Here is a 17,732-nt window from a genome sequence, read left to right as displayed (position 1 = left end):
GAAACTCAGAGCTTCCCCACTGACGACTGCATAATAGAGCCACCTCTGAAACCAAGTCTAACTCGGTGCACCGCAACATATCTGTGGGAATACATGGATGCACTTTGTGCTTCGGACAGTCACCCACACACCTGTGTACACAACTTCTCCTATATATTTCTGTAAATGCTAGAAAGAAATTAGCATTGGAAAGTTCAAACAAGGACTCAAAGAGCAAAATACACGCAGAACTAACTCAGGCTTCATGTCCCCAAAGTGTACACTGTGCTTGTGAATAATTCAGGCAGTGAAGAGAGCAGTGGCTTGCAGTGTAAGCTGCTGCTGAGACAGCAGGTGACCCTGCATCCAGCAACAAGGACATAGTGACTGTCTGCTCTCCTATATAAACATTTAAAGCCTTCGCATACCAACTGGTTTTATAATGTCCAGAACAATGTTGCTTATTTTTGGACTCTAGAATCTTCTAGAAGCTTATGGATGTTCTGGTTTTCCTGAATATACTATGGATCTGATCTCAAATGGTGGGAAATGCTCCCTGTGGTCACCTTGGGGAGTGAGTTTCATACTATTCATATCCAGTGGGTCTCAAAGGGTGCAGCTTATTTTTATTTTCCATTTGAGTCTTACCTTGAGTAATAAATCCCTCTTCCTTTGGCCATCTTGGCTCCGAAAGGGTCTCAGGATTTTCCACATGAGGATGTTCTGAGATCTTTAGAGAGAGGAATATTCTTCACCTCAAAATCAATACTGGAAGTACTACTCATGCACATAGGACATATTTTAGTAGAGACCCTTAACTCTCCTGCCCAGTGTTGAAATTCTTTATTCCGTTTTGTTAAATATTTGGACAGTGCCAAAAAAACCCCCAACAAAAAACATATCCATCTTATTATTCTCTAACACAGTGTTTCTCAACCCTGGTCCTCACCGCCCCCCCATCACCCCCCATCCTGCATGTTTTACGTTTTTTCCCTTCTGCTACACACCTGAATTATATCTCTGTGATTAACAGGCTTCTGCAGCACTTGATGGTCATGCAGTCATTTGAATCAGCTGTTCTGGAAAAGAGGCGCATCTAAAACATGCAGAGCAAGGGGGGGCGGTGAGGACCAGGGTTGAGAAACACTGCTCTAACAGCTTCCGGCTCTCCTAAGATGCACCTTAAGTCAACCTGGAAAGCTGACCCAGAGGTTATATTTGCTGGAAAATATAGAAGACCTGGGGGGGGGGGAACTGAACACTAGAATAATTTAGTTTTAAAACACCTGCTTGAGGTTGAATAGAAATGGATTGGTGGACAGGGCCAAGTCCTGGACGTCTCAGGGGGACAGTGGTGAGCGAATGCATACGCTCCAGAGTTACCTTAATAACCAAGAATTTCAGGCAAAAAAGTGCCTAAAGTGATTCAGACATATGAACCAGTTTAGAGAAAAGTTATTGACATAAATGTTATTTTCTTTCCCAGTTTGTTTATTTTGGGTGACTGTTTCTTTGACGTGATTGGTCTCAGATACATCGTTTTGTTGGGAAGAAAAAGATCTTGTTAAACAGACTGGCCTCCCATGGGTCACTCCCAACCCCTGAGCATCTGTTTTAAACACTGATTAAAAACGTAGAGAAGTATAATCTCAATTGTTATTGGTATGAACACAAAACATAATACATTTTCAAAATCAATAAGTAACTTATCAACACTTCTGACATCAACTCATCCCTTTTAAATTTACTTAGGTAAGGTTTTTATTTTTATTTTAGATTCTTGTTTTTGTATTTACTAATCTAGTCAAGAATGTATTATCTTTTAAAGGAAACACAGCTGACGTTTGAAAAAAATAATCAGGTTAATGAAAGGTAAACATGCTTACAGTGCAGGATATTATTTCTTTCAGCAATGCTCATTAAAGAGTTACACTGGGAATATAACAAGGTTATATCAGCTGGTTAATTAGTCAAATTTCCTCCCTGAGTAAATTCTGCAGTTGCTTGCGTTACAGACATGACTATGTCTTTGTTGGCAGACAGGGAGAAACGCTGCTGTGATCTTCTGCTGGGAGTGCAGTGTTTGTCTCACCAACGGTAACATAAATCGGATTAACATAGGTGCATAGACTTTGTTTTTTTCTCTTTTTACATTCTTTAGGTGCCACTATTTAATTTTGATTTGGTTTTGTCCTGTAAATTACACAGAGCCCTAAGCATTCCAGGAAAAATGTTTGACTTAATTTTTTTTCATAGAAATGTAAATAACTGCGTTTGTAGGCCTCCAACCAAAAACATGCTCCTTGCTTCCCCCTAAACACAAAATTGCACATCTACTAAAACACAATCTAATATGGAGCTCTGCACCTTCCATGTCACCCCTTTTAAATCCAAGCTGTCTGTTGTCATAGAGTTCATCACAAGGTGTTGTCCTGCCTCCTGTTCATTTCCCCAGCTCCTTTCTTCTAGAGCAAAGTTGGATGGGCTTCAGCCACTGTTCAAAACATTATAAAAACACCTACTCAGCTTGTATCATCTTGAAGCATCCTGTGAACATAAGCACTCCTTTGTATGATCGATATTTAAAAGCATTTAATTTCTATTTGTAAATTTGATCTTATAATTTAATTCAATCATTTTGGGTTTCCTCTCACTAACTTTTCACAATAATTTGATGAAATTTTAGCCTGCTGACAATTATTCCACTACAATACCGTGACTGATTTCACTGGACGTTCCCATGTAGTTTGTATGTGGGTATAATTGTTTGAACAGATGAATGTGACGTCTTAGTGCATCTTCTCTTAATATCTGTGCAGGTTTAGTTTGTGATGGAATGATGTCACACAAGGAAAGAAGTATGTTGTGAAAAAATAGAGATGATTTCATTGGTTCCCCACAAATTTTTTTGACTCTGTGCGCAGTCCGTGCGGGGTTGCAGTGACCCTGTGTGCGCTTTGACAAGTTTTTTGTGTATGTGGTTTCATAGACTGACGTTGTGACTGGACAACCCCCCACAAGCTCCCCGCTATCTGATCGGGACATTTGCAGCGGTCCTCCTGAGCTTCGCGTTAGGACCACAGGAAGGTTAAAAAAAATATATATGTCATGGATTCTTGACTTTGACAAAATTTATTAGTATTATTTCTCTCAACTTTCTCATACACTCACTGCGATGTAGAGCGGGGGCGGGGGGGGGGGGGGGTAACCATTTACAGCAAAAAGGCTAAGTAAGGGTATACTCTTACCGAGGGATTTAATGGTGGATATGGAAACTTTGAAGACTTTTGTTGTTTTTTTTTTACAATGTTTTTCTCCTCACTAAATCAACATATTTTGCAATAGTTCCCTTTTTTCAGCCTACCCTTATGTATTGAAGTCCAGCTGATATTAGCTGCTTAATTAGCTGGGTTGTCTTTTCAGGTAGGCAGTCAGCACTCGGCTAAATTTAAGTCATCTTCCATCACGCTGACTGGCAATATGAGGCAACATTTGGGGAATGGGCAGCGCTCTGTCACTCTTTACTCCATGTAGCTGCAGACTTTAACACAGGAACACCAGCAATTTGTCTGTCATCTTGGTAAAGCTTTTTAAAACCCTTTTGCCCTTAATTATAAATCAGTCTCTAGTTTGGGTTTAGCAGCTCCACAGCGGACAAGAATTTGTACTGGCACGACAAAAACCTGATATATTTAAATATCAATCCTTCAAATATAGATGCAGCAAGGCATGCGTAGATGTTGCAGGAGCAGTTGAAGGCACCAACGTTGTTTGCTGGTAACAACTTACGCAAAACTAGGAGAAAACACGACACCAAATATTTAGGTAAACTCATCCGTTTTGACAGATGTTTAAACTCTGACATCAAGAACAAATTGGAAATTATGAAGCTGAATCAAAATCCCACCTGGCATCAAATGTTTGCCCTCAAAAATGATTTCTGGAGCTAATAATGTCAATCGCTGTTTCAATTTCTTTGTGTGCCACAGTCAGAATCTAGTCAGACTGCTTATATTTACTAAGTGGGATATAATGGATTTTATAATACAAACAAGGTGAAGAGCAGAAACAAATTACTCCACTGGCCAGTCAAGACGCTGCTTGCTGTTCTCCTTTTGGTAATGCATTTATTGTCACAACAGATTACATTTACATGGTGTAGAGATGGGTGACAAACAGAAATGAAAGGGTTCACATCTCTATTGTGTTTTGTGTCTTCTTTTTTTTTTAACTTAAATAAAACTGCATTCACAGAGCACACACTGGGTGCAGGTGATGGCCCCTAGCCACAGGAGCACCATATAAATTCATTTATTTATTTTTTTTCTCTGCCTACGTTTGTGGTCTTGTGGATTTGCATGTGCATTTTCGTGGTGGGCATACAGTAGAGGAACCTTTTTCTTTAGGTTTAGGAGAATGAAGGTAATTTTTTCATGTATGGCACATATTTGATTTGTTTTTGTGCCATATAAAGAACGGCAAACACTTTTTGTGCTGTGGTGTTTTTTTTTTTTGGCCACAAATTCTTCACATCTACCAAATAAAAGCCTGGATTTGGAATCGTACAATTTCCTGAGCAGTTTGTCAAGTTTAAACAGAAGCGATTCAACATTCTTGAAATCTTAAAACCATTTCTCTGTAATATAAAAAATTTACAATCTTAAGCCTTTAAATGCACTAAAAACTACTTTGTTTTCCTAACTCATCCATTGAACAAGCTAAAGAAAAGAAATACAATCTTTAATTTGTATTTTTCTTACACACAGGGCTATAGACTTTCGGTTAGGGGCTGGACGCTCTGGTGCCAGTGTGAATTTATTCATGGACAATTAAGGATGAGTTATGCAGAAAGCATTTCTATTTTGTCTTTTCTCTTTTTTGTGTGTATGTGTTCACAAGTCTTCTCGTCAATAATCTCACCAAACTCATATTTATCATTCCCCTTCAAGAAAACATGCAAAAAACAAACCAATCTTTAATCCCATCTTCTTTCACCAATCTCTCATCTCCCATTAGTATTTATCTACAAACTTTGTGCTCGCATTTCTTTCTTTCATTTACATACACATCATTAATACAATCTCTTCATTCTACATGAAATGGTTTTTGCTTTTTGGTCTGTGGGGCACGTTTTATACCATTTGGTGGGCAGCTGAGGGCTAATGAAGGGTTTCGACTGTTTGATCTTGGATCATTTTGTTGTTCTTATGTAAATCTTTTGTGACAACAGCAAGACTACGCCCTTTTCTTGTCCTTGAAGGCTACTGTCGCTCATCCAAGTCAACAAGTTTAGAATAGTACAGAGATGAAAAGAAAATAATTAATACCAATGAGTTCCTCCATAAGCAGTCTGAGAGTAGAAATGTGATATTTATTTTATTTTTTTTCTCCCACCTGGGTCATCCTCTGTGTCAAGTGAAAGTTTATGTAATCCATCAGCAGAAGATATCCACATCCAGGAAGCGTTTTCACTCGGACAAAGCTCCGCTTGACCGTCAAAGCTCAAACAGTTCTGCGACCTCTCCGGTCCCTTCACACATAAACAGGGCTAGTTTGTTTTTTTTTGTTTTTGTTGTGTGTTTTTTTTTTTTTTTTTATATATATTATCAGGCGCTCTTTCCTGCATCCGCCGTCGTAGTAAGTATACTGTATGTACATCATCTCTTCCAATGTCTGGTACTTTAAGTGTTTTTGTGGTGGTTGTGAGAGTGGCATCCAAACTGAGGTGGGGTGCAATGCGGTGAGTAGCGACGGTCATTGCTGGGGCAGTTCTGACGGCTGTTTCTTGGGTTTCAGAGTGTCTATGAGAGACTGGACACTGCGTTTAACACTGGTGGTCACTCGGCGCGTTACTGAGTCTGAAGAGGGAGATGAGGAAGAGCCAGCACGCTGAGAGGGCGGCCGTGCCACCAGACACTTCTGGTACCGGAGCTGAGGAAGAGGAAGAGGGAGGGTGTGAGTGAGTAAGAGCGTTTAATGAGAATTCAGCTGAAGACCTTATTTACTTTCTTTTAATTATTACTCATGTGGTCTGTTATCAGTAAAGAACAACATTTTTGGCCCCACATTCAGTTTGTTTAAGGGAAAAGGCTCAGTTTTCCTCATGTTCAATTTTTTTTTACTATAAGGATCAGATTTTCTAGAAATAAGGTGTTTAAAAAAAGCGGAGGAATTTTATATATACTGAGGCTGAGAACAGTGGTACCTGATTCACCACCTTAGTATTTTAAGAAACAGCACTAATTATTAAAAAAAAAAGATAAAATATTTCTCAAGATAATGAGATGATTCATGTGGTCACAACAAAACAGATATGAGAATTTTACTTATTTCCAGATGACTGGATAATGAAGCTGTTAAGAATCTCATAATAATGAGACAAGGAAACTTAAAACAAACAAACAAAAAACAAACAAGCTCACATTGTCTCGATAGGGTGAGGTAATTAAACTTGTGAAGTCAAATTTAGTTCAAAGTTATGTTATCTCACTACACTAGAACTGATATCATGACAAAACAAACCTGAGGTACAAGATACTGTGTAATGAGTACAAAGGAAATTTAAGGCTTTCTTATCATGATAAAAGAAAGTTAAAAAAAAAAAAAAATCAGATCTTATTAATATTATTATAACAAAGCCAGTGCAAGGTTCAGTTATCTTGATATACAAGGATGACAAAATCGTATTTATAATAAAACAAGCTGGAGGTCTTGATCGAAATCTTGTTTGACATTTTCTTAAGCAGTTTTGTTTCTATTATGGTTGTCTGTGGTTCTGGTGATAAAGTGGGAGCTTCATTGCTTTAAATGCTAAGAACACACTGATACTAAACTACAAGCATTCTAAATATGCATGTAAATTAAAATTCAACATTTATCCTTTTTTGTCCAAAATTCAAAATGAAATACAGTATTTCAAAATTGGAGTCTGGAAAAGGGTCGGGAACTCTGACAGATGACACAGAAGAAGGCTGCAGTTCAAACGTTTAGTTTCAGGACTTACCACACAAGCCGCCTGCACCGCCTCCGACACGCTGCCTGCATTCGGGTCACACCAGAAGACGTGACACTGGAAGTGCTGGTTCCCAGTGTCCATGATGAAGGCAAACGTGTGCACGTCCCGTCCCACGCCCATGAAGGACAAAAACCGCACACGGCACTCCACCAACACCTCCTCCTCTTCCTCCTGTGCAGCCATCAAAGAGGAGAGTCAAAGCTCTAATCTGCCTCTCTTTTTAATTGATAAGCCTATTCTCATCTTTTATTTATTTTAAAACCCCTGGTTAGTCACAAAACCCCCCCTGCCTTCTCTTTGATGACAGCCACGGTGGTGTCCGCAATACTTAGTATGACAGGGGTCCATTCTTCTTTGCCTGTGGATGACAGGAGGTTTTCTATGGCCCCGTTAATAATGTCCATACCTGGGGACGAAACACACGATATCCTCAAAACACTACACATCTACTAAAAAGTCTTTTTTTTTTTTGATGAGAGAGGAATTCAGTGTGATTCCAGCTTTACCTATTGGGCGAGACACATATGTCACACCAAGATAAAACACATGGAACTTCTGCACCAGTTCAGTCTTTGGCATGGGGAACTCTACAGAGAGAAAACACACATTCAGACATCCACAGCAAGCCTAATCAGAGGACAAGATCTGATTTTTCAAAAGAGGAGTGCACACACGATAATTGGCTTAAAGCTGAGAAATAAACAAACACTGAATATTTTAATATTTTTGCTCTGCTGTTGACATGATTAGAGCATAAAAAAAGATGGAGGCGCATACTGGATTTTGGAGGACTGACTGTGTGAAAGCTCTGCTGGCACCTGTTTATACTTTGGCCTGTGGGCAGAGATGACTGCATAACAAAATAAGTGATCAAAGCAACCATTTGCACTTCAATCAGCGTACCACGTTAAAGATCTTCGACTCCCAGGAAGCAAATCGTTGACACAATAGAGTGTTCGCTCAACAGGGCTGGGTTGATTTCTGACACGGCAAAATGACACACAATACGAGCGCCGAAATAATCAAAAACTAACAAAAGGGTGTGTAAAAATAAATAAAATCAATAAATAAGGGATTTTAGAATCATAAAAGGCAAAGTTATTATCTGTAGAAAACAGATATTTAAACTGTTGCTCAAAAAAAAAAAAAACTTAGCGTAAACTAGCTTGGAAGATGGACTCCGTTTTAAGGAACATGCAAAATGGAGATCAGAAGAGTGAGGCAATTTCTGGGATTTGATAATATGTTTTATTGCTAGACTAACCATTGTTAGCTGTATAATCCTGGTTTTACAGCTTACAGTTTGTGGGTGACCTTTCTATTGACATAGGGTCTTTGTTATGGCCGCAGACTTTGCTGCTGTTCTTAACCCATTTTGTAATTAATTTGATGGCATGCTTCTTACCACTGTCCATTGGAAAACCCATTTGTGTTTTATTTCCTGGCTGATGTCTTGAGCTTCAGTATTTTTGCAGAAACTTATTTTTTCATGATGACATCTATTTTAGTCCCCTCACCCTGATGTTGTACGTTAGGACAGTGTACAGACCTTCAGGCTTCTTTTTGACATCATTGTCTGGGTTTACTACATTGTTTAATGGCATAGTTTTCTATTCTACAATGCCATTCTGCCAAGAGGATGGATCTCGTAAAGTTTGGTATTTACTGAGGTGTTATTTGTTGGGGTTTATAAGAACCAGTGCTTCAGAAGCAATGACATGGTTCATCCATTATGAGCTCAATATTGTTCACTGAATTTTAACAAATGACAATTCTTTGAGTTCAGAGATGTGAAGCTTTGCAGACGCAGGGGATCATTGGGTTATATTTGATCTTGGGGTCGAGGTGGAAGCTGTGGAGCACCAGGCATTTCCCTAAAGGAACTGTTATTGGATTTTAATGAGGTTGACTGTCTCCATAAGTGAGCTGCTGTTATGGTTCTTTTATATTCTGATTCCCTCTGTGGCTTGCCCTTAACACTCTGCTTACATGCACACCAGCTGAGGTTATCGCAGAGGACTGGTTGTGCTGGACCTTTTCCTCTTTTTCTCCAATAATTACTTAGGACTGAGACAAGCAAGCAGTGGGAATAAGCAAACAAGGTTATGAACAGAACTATCTATAGACAACTGTCCTTTGTATACACAACTCTTCTTTGCTGCTCCTGAGACAACAGGAGCATCCTTTCCCAAAAAAATAAGAGCCTAGACATGTTGGAAAAACTCTGTAATGGGAAAACAAAAGACTACAATGTGGAGATCTTCCATGGCTGACAAATAATATTTTTACACGAGGGAACTACAAAGAAAATGAAAAGAAAATTAGTCTGCGTGTGATATGTTGAATTCCTTATGTTGTGGGGGTATAAATCTTTTCAAACATTCACATTTAGGATTTTCTCTTTCTTCAGGATTGATGATTATAATTTGAAGCCTTTTGGATTAAAATAAGCAAGGGCAGATAAATAAATGCTAAGGAAACTAATTATTCTGGAAATGTTATCAAAGTATCCTCTGAAGTAATGGAAATGTGTGTGTGTGTGTGTGTTTACCTTGTAGGGGCACATCAGAGCCATTCTGGGAGGAGCTGCCAGCCGCAGCTTTAGCACTTTTTCTTTCAGCCATAATCTGAAAAGAAATTGATATGTGAAAAAGGACATGAAGTGAGAAACAGCAAACCAAAACAGAAGTAAACAAAAGAAAGAAAGGCCTGGGGGAAATTATTAAAAATTAAAAACGGAAGAATATGATGACCAGAATATGAATTCCAAGAGAGTAGGGAGGGACGGGCAAAACTTTCAGCAGATAACAAGAAGGCTAATGTTGAACCGGAAAGTTGCTTTGTTTTATCCCTAAGATCTACCAGGAAACCAAAAGACAAAACTTGGACACAATCTTATATCTGCAAAATGTTTTATACAAGCTTTCAGTCACAAAACTCAACAAGCCAAAGTTATTATTTTTTAAGAAAAATCTGGCATGGAAAAGGTTTTCAGTTTTTCAGAAATCTAAGAAGACATTCTCTAAAATAAACATTTTGGTTTTAGAAAAGAAACAGCCTTAATTTCCCACAAAGGGGGAAATTCAGATTTTAGTAATGTTAGCCACCATCATCACTATTCGCCAATATAAAATGTTAAAGGTGGTTTAAAACTTTTTATCATAGCTGAAGCACAAAAATAGAACATAAATTTACATAAGGGTACTTAGATTGTTTGTTCAATTGTGCAAAAGTGCAACAAATTCAACAAATTTGAGCAGAGTTTCCTATAAATTTAGAGTTTTATACAAATTATGTGCCTCTCTGAATTGTGTTTTATTAATCAGAAATGTTGGTTCAAAGTGTAAGTATGGTAATTTGGTGCTTGCTGAGAATAAATGGTTTGAGTTATTTTCATGCTGACTACAAGAAAATACGTAAATATATCTCCTTCATTCGCACAGATAAAATAGATACTGCCCTCTTTCCGGTTTTGGGGCCACAGCTCTCTTTCTTGGAGATGTGCGCTCTTTAAAGAGAGTTGAATATTCTGCAAGGCCTCTGCACCGGGCCAGTGCGCTCTCTACAGACCCTTGATAAATTGCAGGCGTCATTAATCAAAGTCGACAGTCTGTCTGCAACTCTGCTAACAGGGGAGCCTAAAAGACACACATTCACTCTAAGGCACAAAACGGAGTGCAGTTCAATGTGCTGCTCAGCCGCGAAACTCAGGTCACCAAGTTTGTCCCCTGCAGTAAAGAGAAAACCACCAGTGTGTTTAAAATAGGTAGTTTGAGGGTATGACTTGTGGTACCGTGTAATGCACAGAGATAAAGATACTTTCTTTGCTTTGGGATTGGAAATCTAAAAGCGTGTAAAAGAATGAAAAACTTATTTTTTTCTCTAAATGGGTCATCATTTCTCTTAGGAGGAACATCTGTCATTCCACAAATTCATCCTTTACAAGGGCAGCACTGACCAGAGGACGGGCTAGTTTTCATAGATGCTCTTATGAAACCACACACTTTCGCCCATATGAGCTACAATGTTTTCCTGGGTGAAATGTTGTCTTGGGCTGGGATGATTTGTAGACCCATTGCTGGCTGTTTTCACACATGATATTTACGTGCAGGTCTTACAGAATCCCATTTCGGAGTTTGCTCATGTAAAAAGGATCATCATTGCTTCACAGACTGAAGCAATGACTCGGAGAAGATTTTAATAACAGGCATTAGGATTAAGGTAGCATTCACAGCTTTCTGTTTGTGAGATGAGAAATTGGCCTTCGTTCACGTGAGATCGCTCATACCGGCAGACGGCTTTTTAATGGTTGCGCATATCTGTAGGTGCTACGCAACAGCTGGAAAGGTTGTGATATCATCATGGTTTGATTGCGCATTCTAAATGGTTTATGACCTTCTTGTTTTTCAGCCCAATGTAAAGGTAAAATGTCATTCTTGTTTCGTTAAATGGAGCTGATATCTGCTGCAGAGTCACACATCAAAGTATCTCTAATAAGAAAGCCACATTTACTTTCTGCAGCATTTCTATCTTTCTTTGAGAAACTGCAAAAGCAACATGCACATTATTCACAAAGCGGTTTTAGGAGAATAAACTGGACTGCAGACAGTAGATAAAGGGTTACATACTAGAAACAAACCTTAAGCACAACACAGTAATCACAGTAAGTAAACAGAGTAAGTGAACAGAGACAAGTTATCTTCATGAAAATGAAGATGGTGGACGATCAAAGTTCTCTTTGTGCCGCTCACACAAGGGAAAGCTTGTTTAACTCTTTTAGCTTTTGTTCTTACACATTTACCATTATGTAAATGTGTAAGGCTACAGCAGTTGTAAAAACCACCACCACCATGACAAACTGTTCTCCTCTCAGAATAAAATGCACCGATTCAAAAACGGATTACTCACTTCAGTGTGTGAGATGAGCTAATCTCTGTGAATGCAGTAGCGGTAAAGATCATTACCTTGGAGCAGATTTCGTGGAGACTTGTGGCGATGGCTGCGGCAGGAGTATCACATCGAAACACGTGGCACTTCAACACCCGTGTGTTTTTGTCTCTGGCCACATAGGCAAAATCCCTGAAGCATGGTTGGAAGACACAAGAACGATCAAGGGTGAATTTTTAACGCAGATGTGACAGAAAATCATTATCAGGATCAATTTTCCAAATGCACCTACACAGTGGGCCAACCAAACACATTTCTTCAACAAAAGGCCAAGAAGAAAAATCTCTTTAATAAAGGTTGTTCAGTGATTAATATCAATAAGCTGGCCTTGCTTAGTAAATGACATTTAATCACACTTTGATTAAACATCTATAAACATTTATTTTGAGTTACTTTACATTCTCCAAGCACCCTCAACAGTTTTGAGTTATTATTTAATATTCTATTGAAAAGAACAATCACCTAAAACATATATTGTTATATAATAAGGAGAAGAATTGGGCGGGTTAAATGAAACGCAGCATTCATTGCTTCTTAAATAAAGTATTTTCTAAAGGGGTGTTCAAGTTATCACAAATATGTGTTGAGTTTATGTATGTTTTGATAAAAACTTTAACGCTTTTCTGCTGTTAGTTATATCTGGCACAAAAAAAATATGAAGTGTGTGTGTCTTTGACTATTTATTCCTAAACTATATCTACAGGTATTACCACTATCCACTGAATCTCATCTCAACATTGCTCTGCTGCACTGAGATGGCCTTCAGTGTTGCTTCCCCACACCGTCACATTGGTTTCACCAAAAGCTGCATGACATTGGTAGAAAAGATTTGTTTTTCAGTGGGCATGAGTCAAACCAGCAACCTTGCTGCTCAACCAACAAATGCATTTTTCTTGCAAATGTGGCATCATTTAGGGACACAGCTTTTTAATAATATAATACTGTCAAAAATGATTGTTACAAAAAAATAAAAATAAAAAATCAACCAGACACACATTTAATTACTTCTTGTTTATTTAATCTTTAAGGGTAGTTATTAAGGAGGAAGCACATTTTCACGTTTTCTTATGAATTTATTTATATACAGCACCCTCCAGAGTTTTTGGCAGCTCTGAAAAAAATGTGTAGACAAGTCATTCTATAAATAAGCAAATATCAGATGGCTGGAGGATAATCTCGAACTGAAAAAATATATACTTTTCTATTATGTCACCTTGACTTTGTTTTACTTTACTTTTTAAAAATGGATTGGATTGTCTAGCAACTTTTTATTCAGTATTTTATCTTTCTGTTTCCCCGAGGTAGAGATATGATCTAACGCCGATGCTCCTCGTCACTCTGCAAAATGGGGAAGAAAAGAGAACGTGCCATTCAAGGGTCATAGATATATTTTAAACTGATCGAGAAATGGTTTCAAGAAAATAATTAACTGGCTTCAAGTACCTTTATCAACGGTCAAGGTGATAATTTTAAAATAAAACTGAAAATGTTGCTAAAAGAAAGATGTTTTTTGTTTTCCAAGTGAGGGGGATGGCAGGAGATGTCGAAAAAAATCTCCATAGCTCACACTTGGAGAAGAGTCAAAGTCTTTATAACAAAGGGACTTTGAGCCACATCTCTACCAGGGGGGGAAAATAAGGATACTGCATATTATTGTTTCATTCAATTGTGCAACTTTTGTTGTAAGATATTTGCTATTTTCATTAGACAATCCTTTAAAAGCTTGTTTTAGCCCTTTGAAGTAGTTTTTTTTTTATTTTATTTCCTTAAATTTAAGCCTAAACCAACTAAAAATAAGTTTAAAAAGAAAACAAAAAATTATAAAAGAATCCATGTCTCTTGATGTAGGCTTCTGGTTTACAAACCACTTGTTCATCAATTATTCTTCCGTAGATTTCTCGATAAACACGTATCCCCGTGATTATACGTGTACTGTTCCCATCTACGTGCTGTCAGAACGCTGGCACATTTGACTTTTCTCACCAGCGGTTCCACGCTGCGCGGTGACATTTGGTTTGACAGTGAAAGCAGGCGACTTATTCGAAAACATCAAAAGAGTTTGTCCTTGGATCTGTCTTCTGTTTTGATACGAGGACCTCCCCAACTATTCCTCCTGCATCTGTTTGACTCATAGATGCTTTAGCAATAGTTTCACCCATTGACTTTAAAAAAAAAACAAAAGCAAGCTGCTGCACTTTGCATCATGGTGAGTTTACGTCTCTTCTAGACATTTCTTGGTTAAGGTTTGCTGCAATTGACAACGTTGTTCATGGGGAAATATTTTTTTTGTTTGTGTCGTCTCATGGGGGCTTTTGAAGAAGTCAAACTTGCTTGATTTAAGACAAGCATGATTTTTAGTCTGTTTTTCTAAACCAAAAATCACAGTTTCCATCATTCTGACAATCCAAGCCCACATGCATGCGTGTACAAAGGTGTGTATGAATGAGCCAAAGGAGACTGCATGCCAGGAGCATCGCAGCAGTGCCACATGGCTTAGGAAATAATAATAATAAAAAAAAAGTGATGAGATGAGACTTCAGGGAAGAAACTCCTCTGAGAAAGAAACTTTATGCTGAGAGTGGGTGGCAGATGAAAAACAGCAACACCTGGGAGGTAGGACACACACACACACACGCAGACAGGCAGAAGATGAAAGATACACACATTTCTTTCTCATTAACAGGTGAGACAAGCTGCAAAACAAAACAAACAAAAAAGACAAGTAGGTGGATGTGCTGCCAGCTTCGGACGGAAATGACAATGAGTAATTAAGCAGGAGGGCGTGAGGACATGAAAGGAGGCCAACTGGATGGCTGTGGGTCTCCAGATGCACACAAACATCTCCGCTCGCGCGCCAATGAAACCACGGACACAAACAGAAATATGGCATCTACAGCTGGCATTTATCACAGCGGGCTCTTTGTGTTTATGAGTCCATTACCCAGCCTGTCTCCGCTGCTTAATTGTGTGCTCACACACTTTGGGTCGATAATGCTCTCCGCCTGTGGCCTGGGAGGAAAGCGATAGGACGCGTCTCTCCTTCAGGGACGTTTGAGGGGTGCGTTGTCGAAAGCAGTATGAGCGGCCTTGCCTCTGATGCCACAAATGATTCTTTTATGACTCCTGCGCCCTCTCTGAGGGATCGCAAAGCAACGAAACACCATGCAACTCTTAATAGGCGGCAGCCTTCAGTCGGTGTGACTTGCAGGTGATTTACCACCTACGGTAGCTGCTGCACTCCACATAACTTGGGGCAAAAGTAAAGACACTGATTTAACTCCCAAAGTGACAAGCAATGGTTCCACAGCTGGGCGGCAGCACTCATATAAAGATTGTGAGAGGAGATACGTAGATCACGTCTTTAGTAAACCAATGAAAGATGTTACCTTTCTCTGTGTCCCAGGAAGCGTGGGGAAGAGGCGGGGATTTGGGGCAAGGAAAGAGAAGGTAAAGGGTTAGAGAAACATTAATGCAACATCCTGAGTCAGAAATCATCCTGTCAGTATCACTCAGCTCTACATACTTTTTATTTCAGTGGATCGGTATTATTACACAGAACACCTTTCCTGTGCGATGTGCCGTCACACCACACCGCTACACAAATGCGCACAAGATCGGCTTGTTTCAACTTGGCTTCATCTCTTTCATCCACTCTGCTTTCAGTCTCTAATCGTCCCTCTGCTTTCATCCTCCCCCTGCGTCTCTCAATCCTCTGCACACTTTTTTTTTTCTTTTCAGAGCAGGAGAAGCTCCAGACAGAAAGGAGATCCAACACGAGATGATTGATATTAATGGCATAATGCGCCACAGTGCACCACGTCTTCTAGTCTGTGATAGTCTATTATCGGAAACACAACAAAAGGTGCGGCAGAAACCTTTTCCAGGAACCACGTAGGTTTTCTGGGGATTTTCTTTTTCAGAAAACAGCACCGGCAAGGAGAAACTACATTTTGGAAGGGATCTTGAAATATAATTGGAGCTTTGAGATTGGAGGGCTGATCAGTTTTAGATGGTGGAACAATCCAAGCATTTTGTTTCAGACACACGCCCCTGGTTTCAACTCCTATATTGTTCAAATTATTTGTTAATTTTAAATCATATCACAAAAGTTAATGGATGTTTGTTGTGCGCAAATACATCATGTAAACCAAATATTAGTGTATCAGATCACATCAAATACATTGAAAGCTGCACAGATCATATCAATGTATCAGAAACATTGATATGATCTGTGCAGCTTTATTGGAAAAAAAAATAAAAAGCCGTATTTAGGGATTTATACCAGGACGTTCATGATATTTTACATCTATGTTCAGAGAAACCAACTTTTTCTCACAACTCCACAGGATTAGGGATTATTTACATATTTATGTGTAAATGAAGTAGACACAAAAATATGTAGATGTTTACAAGCTTTCTCAGACACCAAAGTGAATTTCTTTCAGCTTCAGATCGTAGCTGCTTTGAAATAATCACAAATTGCGCTTAGTGAATTTGTAATCCTCGTTCTGATGCGTTCTCCTTCCCGCTCAGTTCAAAGGTGAGTAAACACAGAAGTAAATGCTGGCATATATAATTCATAGGTAGTTATGGTTACACAGTTCCACATGGTGTGGAGTGACGATACAGAAGTTATAAAGTCTAACTGCTGTGACATAATCATTGGGTTGTTTTATGGCCGGAAATTATCGTTGCGACCAGAACTAATTTTCTGACTCACACGCTTTGGAGTTGAGATTTGGGAAGTTAATTTGAAATCTGTTCTGGATACACACTGTCACAGTTTTAAGGGACTTTAATCAACTTTTTCCTCATGACTGCCATTAAAACAACCCGAGGTGAACGCTGCATTCATTTCATTTCACATTCTGGACTCTGCTGTTGAGATTTACATCAATCTGCATTCCCTAGTAATTGACACTAGAGCAGCAACTCACCTGAAGTAACTTACTGCACCATAAGCAGATGTAATTGATGTAAACACCATAGATTTGCAGTGCTAAACAGAAAGCCCATGTTGCGTAGAGAAAGCAGACCTAATTCTGACACATTCCTGCCTTTGATGATCCGCTAAGCAGAAACAGCAGGCACATTCTTTACAGCAAGAATCCGATCTTTAGAGTGTCAAAAGTGCTGCTTCAACAGGGAGTCCCCTGCATCCGCTGTATCCACACACACGAGAAAAACCTATGGAGGCTACATCGGCATTTACAGCTCAAAACGTCCACACAAGTTTCTCTCTGTGATTAAAGTTTGAATCAGGGACTGTGACACTCCGTTCGGTTTTACGTTCTGAGTCCATGTCTTATTCACTCCCTGGTACTTTTGGTTAAATCAAATACAACTCTGAATACTTTAAATCCTATTTCCCCATTTCCCTTAAGACATCCACATTTCTCCCTCTCCAATATGTTTGAAATTTCTTGTTCCTGAGAAAAAGAACCAGATCAAATTCAGAGCAGCTCTCTGCCTTTCAAACAACCAGAACTCAACCTTATTTGACTTTTGCAGCAAGACTGAGGCAACGTTAAACGCACCTCAACATAAATCTTTTTGTATGATTTTGCCAACACTCGGTTAGAAGTGCACTCATTTACCCTGGTCAGACTTATTTTTACGTCCAAGTTACTAAGCCATCATTCTGTGGCCTCAGGCCTGTGATCGCTCATTGAAAATGCCACTACAGCCAGCCAGAGTAATCCAGCACAGTGAGGTGATGATGAAGAGCAGCAGCAGGAAACAGTACTGACATTTACAAGGTAACTGTGTGGAAATTCAAAGCCCAGGAAGG

The 17,732-nt window shown here is 39.0% G+C and overlaps 1 protein-coding gene across 2 annotated transcripts in view; it reads right to left on the bottom strand.

Moving 5' to 3' along the window:
• Nucleotides 1-4,086: 4,086 nt before the first annotated feature.
• Nucleotides 4,087-17,732, bottom strand: part of apbb2a (amyloid beta precursor protein binding family B member 2a) — a 41,642-nt gene continuing 27,996 nt past the window's right edge. For both annotated transcript variants that reach the window (XM_088009602.1, XM_088009603.1), the window contains exons 9-14: nucleotides 11,959-12,073; nucleotides 9,546-9,621; nucleotides 7,501-7,581; nucleotides 7,285-7,400; nucleotides 6,983-7,165; nucleotides 4,087-5,910 (exon numbers count right to left, since the gene is read on the bottom strand). In XM_088009602.1, coding sequence (XP_087865728.1) covers nucleotides 5,734-5,910; nucleotides 6,983-7,165; nucleotides 7,285-7,400; nucleotides 7,501-7,581; nucleotides 9,546-9,621; nucleotides 11,959-12,073 — 748 coding nt within the window. In that variant the 3' untranslated portion in view covers nucleotides 4,087-5,733. The remainder of the gene's footprint in view (nucleotides 5,911-6,982; nucleotides 7,166-7,284; nucleotides 7,401-7,500; nucleotides 7,582-9,545; nucleotides 9,622-11,958; nucleotides 12,074-17,732) is intronic.

Source organism: Poecilia mexicana, unplaced genomic scaffold (genome assembly GCF_051168715.1).
Source record: "Poecilia mexicana isolate PSO_F unplaced genomic scaffold, ASM5116871v1 scaffold_10, whole genome shotgun sequence".
Classification (NCBI taxonomy): domain Eukaryota; kingdom Metazoa; phylum Chordata; class Actinopteri; order Cyprinodontiformes; family Poeciliidae; genus Poecilia; species Poecilia mexicana.
The sequence above is the reverse complement of the archived record's forward strand: the minus strand, read 5'-3'. Positions and strand labels throughout refer to the sequence as shown.